We start from the raw sequence: 10,630 nt of genomic DNA on the forward strand, positions 1-10,630 counted from the left end.
ATTTTAACAGTGTTTGGAGAACACCAATATAATTTATTTCACAAAACTCCAGAATGTAATTACTGTGGTGAATATCAATCTATTGATCACTTGTTAATGAATTGTTCTCAATTCCAGACAATCACTTTAATAATATTAGTTAACATGAATGCTATGCTAACCTAACTTGCCGAAATATCATAAAGATTATTAAACAAACTTGAGAGGATGTATTGGGGGACGGTCTTTAATGGTCTCGGAACTTGCTCGTTCCAGCTTGGGTGTCTCAATTTTATTGACCTTATAGTTTTGTAACTTTTATTATGTCTTTTATAAACTCTTCTACTTTCTCCAATTTTATTGTAATTACTTTTGTACTATTTAATATGTTATACTATGTTCTTTCTTAAATTTTACATGTTTATCTTTTAAATTGTTCTTTTAACTGACACTTTTAATATTTTGCTATTTTAATGTTTTATCACCTTACATGATTTTTGCTGATCTATGCCCGCCATGTTCGTGGGCTGTTTGTCATGTCTGATATGTATTTTATGTTTGTGCTGTTCTTTGGATTATTATTATTATTATATATTTTTTTTTTTGATTTTAATAAACACTTACCCGTATGCCCTAAATAAGGGCTGGTCGGGGTAAATTTTTCCATGTCTGTATTAGGTTCTAGTCAATTTTTTTGTTATGTTATCTATAATGAGGTGAAAAATTTAAATACCTCCATAAAGTTCGGTTCTTCATTACTGAAAAAGTGATTGAAGTTTTTGCCCCAATTAGGCTAAGTCGGACCCTGTGCTGAGGTTTTTTAAAAATTATTTTTTTCATGACACTAGTATGTTTGTTTTTTCAAACTAATGTCATTTTTCAATTTCTAGATATTACAACAGTTGGATATCAATCCTGTGTTAATCATTCAAGGACCGACTGGTTGCGGCAAGACTACACAAGTGCCCCAGTATATACTCGACTACCATCAGTCTCGTGGAAGGTACTGCAACATTATTGTCACTCAGCCCAGGAAAATTGCAGCCATCAGCATTTCCAATAGAGTGTGTAAAGAGAGGAACTGGGAAACTGGCACAATAGTTGGTTATCAGGTAAAGATTCTGTTTTACTTGGGGAGACCATCAGATATAATACAGTGTAGGACCCCAAATCCAGCACTCATGAAATATTTGCGAGTTTAAATGTACATATACTAAACTGGGTGTGGTGAGATTATTGCTTTCTAATGTGCAATTGTGCTGCACTTTACAAGATATTCTCAATTTCAGACTTCATTTTCCACCCTCTGAAATCAAAACGAAAAATCTCTTGATCTTTTTATAGTAGCTAATATAATCAAGAAAAAGGTTCTTTGTTAGAAACTAGTTATTTTACCATGATCGTGTAAAGTCTTTGAAGGTTATATTGAATTTTATTACTACTGCTACTAAATTTGCTATTTTTTACTGAGAGGATGAATTACAAAATGTGAAAAAGGAAATAGTGTGTTGTCCCCCGACAAAATGCAAGAATTTTGCCCGTAATATTAGAGTAAAAAAATATTACAAATTCAATTAAAAAAAATTTTTATTTGATCTGAAATTTTTTTTGTTTTGATGTTTCTGTTACTTTAAATTAGTTACATATATATTTGTTATTTTTATAAGTATCTTGCAGAAAGAAATAAGTTTTAGAGAGGTATGTCTCAGAAAGCCCGAAAAAATTCTGCCACAGGGATTGCGAATCCGCATGTGCATGCTGAGCTGGGCTTGGTGAGGATTTTGCAGCATCATTTGCAACCCTGCATCATTCTCAATTTCAGATTTCAGTTTCCACCCTCTGATATAGATTGGGAAAGTCTCTCTATCATTTTATAGTGGCTAATATAATCAAGAAAAGCGTTATTTCTCAGAAACTAGTTATTTTATTGTGATCATGTAAAGTTTTTGAAAATTATTTTGAATTTTGTTCATGTATGTAGTGCTTGAAAATATTTTTTGAGTGCTTAAAAAGTACTTAAGAGGTGCTTATTTTTTGTTGAAACATTTGGCTATGTACTCTGCAAGGGCATACCAGGCAGTACCCTGGGGCCCAGGCACTCAGAGGGCCCTTGAGAATCTTACTTTTCATTAATTGTATTAAAAAAACTGAGATAAACAACATTGGTTTTTCTTTCTATAAGTAGTCATTGATTGTCATAACACGCACCAATAATTGGAATAGTTTACCGCCAAGAAAACTTGAAACCGAAATTTATGAGGGTCATTCAAATGAAACTTAGTCAGTCAGTCTAACTTTGACGTTGCATAGCGACCGTATTGTTGCACTCCAAAGAGAAGGTGGTAGAGCACGTTATCGTCCACATATAGCCAATGCAGTGAAAATGACATCGCAGCAGTTTCTGTGGGAAACGCTGGAACATCCACCATACTGTCCAGACCTCTCACCATGCGACTTTCATGTTTTGGACGTCTAAAACAAGCTATTCGCGGACATTGATTCACAACAGACGATGACGTGTGTGACTGGGTCCAGGCCTGGATCCGACAGCAGCCTACTAGCTCCTTCAAAGATGGAATCGTCCGGCTAGTGTCACAATGGGATAAATGTGCCAACAGTTTTGGCAACTATTTTTGAGTATGTGTACTGTGTATAACTACATTTGTGAGTTAATAATACAAAGCAGATATTTTATGATGAAGTAGATGTTTGATAAACCAGATGTTTTAAAAGTTAATGCATCACATGTTAATGCATTTTAAAAGTTAATGCATTAATGCACCAGATGTTAATGCATCACATATTTTTCTACTTAGCAATAAGGTTTTTAGGTGCTCGACTCTCACTTTCTGCAAATATTGACATTTTATTGGGTTTCTAAAAAAATTTCTATGTAAAATAGTGTGAGCAAGTTTTATGGTAATGGTTCTAAAAATATGTGACCACCACCTACTTGTATTTGAAATGAGTTAAATACAGTACTAATCGAAAGAGTTGAGAATTACACAGCACTATGGGGCAAAAACTTTTAAACTGGTTATGTCTGATGTGCGTTGAAAGATGTTTTAATAATTGACTGGCGTGACGAAATTAATTCATACATTTTGATGACATCTCATTTGTTATACCTTTGTGCTTTTATTTTAATGTCATTCGCTTCCGTGGTTTTCAAAGTTGTTTTATTATTCAAAGATTGCAACTGATTACCATCCTAATTTGTTTTTAAATTACGCATAGTTTAAAAATGCTTATTTTATATACATTGAATTTTTCAGGTAATCAAGAACTATCTTTTTAAAAATTGTATTAAAAAAAAGCTAAGAATAAACAATGCATTATATATTTTTTAAAATAAATATACTCTATTACATAAAGTGTAAATTTTTTTTTCTACATCTAATGATTGATAACATATTTGTAAAACTTAAAAAGGCAAACAAACTCTAAATGCCAATGAAAACTTTTGAAAATTTTAGGTTTTTGGAAGATGTTTAAATAACTGTTTAACTTGACAAAATATTTCATACCTTTCGATTTTTGATTTTATTAGTTATACCTTAATGTTTATTTAATCTGATTATTTTAATTAACGTCCATGTTTTTGAAAATTATTTTATTATTTGAGGATTACAACTAGTTATCATAAATTTTTTTTAAAAAAAGCAAAACAATTATGCATAGTTTAAAAATACTTAGTTCGAGTTTTTGGGGCAATCAAAATGTGTTTGAATTTGTTAAAATTATTGCATCCTATCTTTAAAATGATTTATTTTATGTGTGTGAAGTTTTTTACTTTATTTTTAAACAGTATGGTATGTTATAGGGGTGTAAACCTATTTTTGGGCCCTAGGGTTCCTGCTCTTATGATTGGATTTTCATGAATTGTATTTAACGTTTCTACCCTCCATTTAAAAAAAAAAGCTTCAATATAAGTATTTTTTAACTGTAAATTTGTGATAAGGGAGTCCTTAATCATGGTGCGTAGCATTTTTAAAATGTGCTTAAAGGTGCTTATTTTCGATTGTTGTTATTTAAAAGCCCTTAAAGGTGCTTTTTTCATTGTGTGTTTTTAAAAAGTGCTTAATTTTCCGTTTTCAAAAATGAGATTTTTTTTGTTACCATTTCTATTTTCACCGTGTGCAATGCAAAAGCGTGCTTTTCACATTGTTCTATTCAACATTTTCACAATTCATTTCGGCAAACTGTCTGTCCATAGCGTATGAAAGCGCCTATTATTTTGCATATTTGATTAAATACTTGTGAGTCCGTATGTGCATCTACTGAGTTGGGTTCAGTGAGATTATTGCCTTCTCATGTGCAATTCTGCTGCATTTTGCAAGATATTCTCAATTTCAGGCTTCATTTTCCACCCTCTGTTATCGAACCAAAAAATCTTTTGATCATTTTATAACCGCTAGTATAATCAAGAAAAGAGTTCTATAACCGCTAATATAATCAAGAAAAGAGACTAGTTATTTTATCATGATAATCTAAAGCCTTTTTGAACATTATTTTGCATTTTGCTAATGTATATAGTGGTTAAAAATATTTTTTGATTGCTTAGAGCAGAAAGTACTTAAAAGGTGCTTATTTTTTGTTGAAAGATTTGGCTATGCACCCTGTTAATGATGTGATTATCAATGGGAATAATGACTCAATATGAGAACGTGATTCAATTACCAAGATAAGAAAATAGTGTCTGAATGCTTTAGACTTGTGACAGGGTCGTCTTAATAGCAAACAGGGCCCCGCGCAGAAATATTTTGGGCCCCCATAACATGTCATACTGTTTAAAATTGAATTTAGAAAACCTCACATACATAAAAATAAAGCTTTTATTAGATATGCAGTAATTTTAACAAACTTAAACACATATTTATCACCCCCGAAAACTCAATGCACATAAAATAAAGCATTTTCAAACAATGCATAATTAAAAAAAAATGAGATGCTAGCCAATTGCAATCCTCAAATGATGAAATAATTTTCAGAACTAAGTTTATTAAAATAATTAAATTTAAAAAACAAAAACATAAATTTTAAAATAAAACATAAGTACCAGCGACTGGTACTGACTTGTGTTAAGAATCACAGAATTGTATTCTAAAAAGACCGATAATTAAAAAACATACAATGCGTGAAATAATTTTGAAATGAAACTTTATTTCTTTTTCAGGTAGCCATGGATCAGAAAATTTCTTCTTCTACTTGCATTTCCTACGTCACGACGGGTGTCTTGTTGGAAAAGTTAGTGAATGCTAAAAGGATGGACATGTATACTCACATCATAATTGATGAAGTAATCCTTTTTCATAAATGATTTCAAAATATTAATCTTTATGTGTTTCATTCTATTTTATATCATCAGTTTTTAACCACTTCCTTTACCAATTATTTTGAAGAGAAAAATGCAAAATATCAACATTTTTTAAAAATTTCATTTATAAACACAAAGAACTAAAACAAAACATAATGCACACATTTTAAGTTGAGATTTGAATTTTTTTTTATGTGTTAGAAACATTTAATTTAAAATCAGTTTACTATCCCGAGGCTACTCAGGGTTGCCACTCCTCAGGGAAAACCTGGAAAATACAGGGAAATTTTGTCTTTTTAAAAAATGGTGACCACTGAAAGTGGGATGTTTAACCGTAATATTTCAGCTATAATAAACTATTTAATTTACTATAGCATTATTTAAGTATGCTTCCAGCAATTAAAACTAATAAATATAGCTCACACCAGTAATTGTTGTTAATATATTGTGTATAATATGTACCGGGAACTTTTTTTCCAGATTTGAGTGGCAACCCTGCTACTATCCCGATCTATTATTTCGGGCAAATGAAAAAAAGTTAAAAATTATGTAAATTCTATTAAATACTATGTAACTTCACTTCCGTTACCAAGTATTTTGGGGGAAAAAATTAATCTATTTTTTCAGGCGAATGAAAAAAGTTAAATATTGTGTAAATTCTATTAAATACTAATGTAAGTTCACTTCCTTTACCAATTATTTTGAAAAAAAATGCAAAAAATCGACATATTATTTCTAATTTTATTAATAAACACAAAGAACTAAAACAAAACGTAATGTACACGATTTAAGTTGAAATTTGAATTTTTTTTTTACGTGAAGCAACATTTAATTTAAAATCACTTTGCTATCCCGAGTTATTTCGGGCAAGTGAAAAAATTAAAAATTTTCTAAAGTACTTTGTATGATATTCATAGCTGCCAACTCTACTGGATTTTCCAGTAGAGTACTGGATTTTGCTAGTTTCTCCTGGTCTACTGGTTTAATTAAAATTCTCCTGGTTTTTGTACATTTTAGAAAATTCCCTAAAGTTGAGTAAGTTTCCTTAAAAAAAATCCCTATTAAAATAGAATTTTTGCTCAGATATTTGCTTGCAATAAGTATTACTAATGCATAATCAGGGTGGCCACCCACCTGGAATTATCCGGGAATTTTTTTATACTGGAAAAAACCTGGAAATGTCAGGGAAATTTGAATAAAAACCTGGAAAAATCAGGGAATTTTAAAGAAAAGCTGGAAGTTTTTTCTTTGATAATCTTTTTAATTTCACTAATTTAAACTATTTATTAATTTTCTTAATTTAAATTATTTCATCCATTATACCCACTTTTTTTTAATGGAAATGTATCTCCAATCAGTTGAAATGTCATCAACTTAGCAATACTTTGCTTGCATCAAAATTTGATCCATTACAGCTCTGTTAAACTAGAATGCCACATAAAATTCTCCCACGGTTGCTAAACGAATATAGAAACCTTTGACCGCTATGGGACTGGGCAATTTAAGAAAGATTCTGGTGGAGGTTGAAAAAGGGATTAGGATATTAGCTTCTGTTTCTAAATTCTGTCCTTGGGCTGAATCCATTTATGGCTCAAGTTTGTTCCGATGCTTTGGTGGTAATTTTTTTTTCTATTTTGACAAAATGTTTTTGTATTTTTAACTTTATAAAATTCTCCAAAAATTAGTTGGTTATAATTTAATAATAATGGATTTTGTATTGCACTCTTTCTGAAAGCTTTTCTACTCCCATTCAAAGAAATCTCTGAATTATTTTTTCTCAGCAAATCAACCAATCACACATTTTTCTACAATCTCTAACAGCAATGTTTGTCGACAAATCATTACAATTGTTGCATTAATGCTAATTTTTTCTATTTCATTTTAACCTTTTATAACATATTTTAATTTTAAAAAGAAAGTTTTTTTTTAAGAACCAACTATATATTAATATTTAATTTTACTCTTTTATTGGTCAATATATGATTTTTAATTCAAAATTTTGTACCAAAACATTAAAAAATAAATAAAAAATCTTGCCAAATTGTCAAATAAATTATTTTTTCAGGACGATATGTTAAAAAAATAACATTTTGAATGAAATATTTTATAATAAAGACACTTTTCTTGTACACATCCTACACTTTATAAGAAAAAATAAACAAAAACCTGGAAATTTTAAGAATTTTGTCTGGCGAACCTGGAAAAATCAGGGAAATTTGAAATCTGATTTGAACTGAAAACTTTTTTCGTTCTAAAATGCTCAGTTTATTTTTTATTCAGAACTGATGGTATATTCCCGTGAACCAACAAGAATTCCCATTAAACCAACATGGATCATCATGGACTGTTGGCTCATGAAAATCAAACTTTTCATGTTGGTTAACCATCATAGTATTAAAGTAGCATTTTCCATCATATAATTATGGAAGTTTGTTGGCATATCAAACACCATGAGCACATAATGAAAAATGATGGATGATGATGACCATAATGAGTCGCACTGAAATCAACATAAACCATCAAGAATATTGATTTGGGGTAAATTTATCTAAAAATTAATTGATTAATTTTTATGACTCTAGTGGCTGGTTTTCATAAGCTCTATTTATTTGCTTGTATGATGTCATTTTATAATGCTCTGATTTAAACTAAGAACTTTTTATGCAACACTAGGTTCATGAAAGAGACCAAGAAGTTGATTTTGCTCTTCTGATAGTGAAGAAATTTCTAAAGTTGAATTCTCCCCGAGTAAAAGTAAGTTTCTTCTTCAATTGCTTGAAGACTATTCTTAATATTATGTTTATAGAATCTACTGTATATACCAGGTTTTTCACAGGTTAAGGGGAAAAAAAACACGAATTGTGTGGGAAAACGGTGCTTAGCTTTTTTAAAAAGTGCTTAAAGGTGCTTATTTTCAATTTTCGTTTTTTGAAAGACCTTAAAAGTGCTTTTCTCCATGGGTGTTTTTAAAAAGTGCATAATTTTCCCTTTTCCGTAATGGGATTTTTTTATTTACCATGTTTGGCTACGCACCCTGGAAAATCAGAAATGCTAAAAAAGGTCTTAGAATAAATAAGAAATCAGAAAAAAAGATTTATAGATTTAGTGCTCATTTTTGAAATTGTTTTGAAGTGATTGTTCGTGTTGGTATTTCTGTAATTTTCCGTACTTTTTATTTCTGTATTGTTTTTCAATTCCACCTGTTTGTGCAACCAGGAATGCTAAATTTACATTTTCTAGTAAAACTTTAACTCACTATAAAATTTATTTGTCCAAAACTAAGTATCCATGTAAAGAATTATTCTTTATTAGTTTATTTCATAAGTGATTGAAAAAAATTGAATGATAAGGTATACAAAAACAGGGATCTGGTTAGAAGAAATTTGGGTCCGTTAACGGACCCTTCGCAAAATATCTTTTCATAAAAACAGACCCTTCACAAAATATTTTAACTGAAAAAACAGACCCTTCGCAAAATGATTTTTCTTTTAATTGGACCCTTCCTAAATTTGTTTATCTTCATTATTGTTTTTTTAATCGAATAAACCCTTCCCAGGGGGGAAAACAAGAAAGATGGATGTAAACGAATTAAGTTTTGTCTTCCACAGACGCTTCTTCCATTATTCGTCCAAAATGAATAATCTACGTTCAGCAGTATAAGCTAAATACCAAATATTTGTATGTTGCATCTCTAATTTAGTAGCAGCAATTGCTGTTTATTTTTTAAAATTCAATTTATTTTAATTTTGCAGTGTTGAGCATAATCTTGTATGTCTTTACAATTTAAAAACTCCTTGAAAAATTTTTTTGCAATGATGGACCCTATTTGTACAAATTCGCAAAAGCAGGACCCTGGTTGAAATGATGTGACTTAACGTTTATTTTATATTCACAAATTACGAGTCATTTTTTCACAATTTTACAGAAACAGGACCTTTCAGAAAATGTTTGGACAGACCCCTTAAAAATTCGGAACATTTTAAATACGGTTTTGCTAGAGCTACTTTTGTAAACCGTTTTGTTTTGATTCAGTTGGGGAAAATTGGATAAACCAGACGTGCTTTGAAATTTAGACTGAATTAACGCGGTAGATAAGTCCATTAACCAGAATTCGATAAACCATCTATTGCTGTTACTCTATTTAACATAAATTGGTCAATGCTAAAATTATTTTCACCCTAGTTACTTCAGCTCATTTTTATACCTGGAATCTTATTTAATTCATTTTGTTGATTCCCGTGTAAAGGACATTCATTCCATCCCCTACATAATGCCTGGAAAAGCATTTTACTCTGATTATTTTTATAATGACAAAATTCTTACCTCTCCTGTCGCATCAGCTCATCTCGATGACCAGGATTCTTGTTTTCTTCATACGAATACTGATTTATAACACACGTTCCTAGCCATTTCTCCATAGCACTCAGAAATACATTCTGCCCTGATTTGCCTCTCTCAGCCACTATGGTTTTTATAGTTTCTTCATTCCTCTTGTGGCGAGTCTTTTGAATTGGCCTTTGTGTTACATTTGGTCTTTATCATTATTTTGATCACCGGAATAAACATCTATTTTTATGAAAATATATTGTGTGAAGGGTCCGTTAACAGACCCAAATTTACCCCTTTTAACACTTTGTTATTGTGAAATTGATTATTGAATGTTGTTGTGAAGATAAAATGTTATGAAATGCATTTATCTTAGTTTTGCTGCCACCATGACAGTTTCTTAAAGACCTCACAAACTCTGTTAGAGACTATGAAACGTAACAAGTAAAGTTAACAGATATATCCAACAGAATTGGGCAAAAATGTAATTAATAACATTTTTTGATGACAGTGATCAATTACTTGTAATCATTATTACGAGATATCGTAATTTTGGTAATCATATTTTGAGATTTTTGATATAAGTTGTGTATTTCACCATATCTCAAGAATTTTTAAGCGAATTTGCATCATCATAGTTGGCCAGACATCCCAATGTGAGCCAATGCCTTCCTCTGAAGATTTCTCCTAGACGACTTCCGATTTATCTTTGATCTTCAATTTTTTTCATTAATTGCGAAAAAATCAGACTCCACTGAGTCAGCCCATCACAACCGTGGCCTCACCCGCTTTCTTTTTCCAGTGGGTCTAAAAAGCAGTATCTTTTTTATTGTGTTATCATCGCTCATTCGAATCACGTGGGCGATCCAATTCATTCTATTTATTTTTATGTATTTAATAATATCAGGTTGTTTATAAATCTTGTACTGTTCAAAGTTAAATCTCCTTCTCCAGTTATTGTTTTCATTTACACCACCAAGTATACTCCGCAAAATCTTTCTCTCAAAT

At 30.6% G+C, this 10,630-nt stretch overlaps 1 protein-coding gene across 1 annotated transcript in view; it reads left to right on the forward strand.

The window, feature by feature from the left end:
- LOC107456081 (spindle E) overlaps positions 1 to 10,630 on the forward strand; it is a 153,037-nt gene that overhangs the window by 45,252 nt on the left and 97,155 nt on the right. Inside the window, exons 5-7 of the mRNA XM_071186577.1 lie at positions 870 to 1,091; positions 5,156 to 5,278; positions 7,970 to 8,050. Coding sequence (XP_071042678.1) covers positions 870 to 1,091; positions 5,156 to 5,278; positions 7,970 to 8,050 — 426 coding nt within the window. The remainder of the gene's footprint in view (positions 1 to 869; positions 1,092 to 5,155; positions 5,279 to 7,969; positions 8,051 to 10,630) is intronic.

Source organism: Parasteatoda tepidariorum, chromosome 10 (genome assembly GCF_043381705.1).
Source record: "Parasteatoda tepidariorum isolate YZ-2023 chromosome 10, CAS_Ptep_4.0, whole genome shotgun sequence".
Lineage (NCBI taxonomy): Eukaryota > Metazoa > Arthropoda > Arachnida > Araneae > Theridiidae > Parasteatoda > Parasteatoda tepidariorum.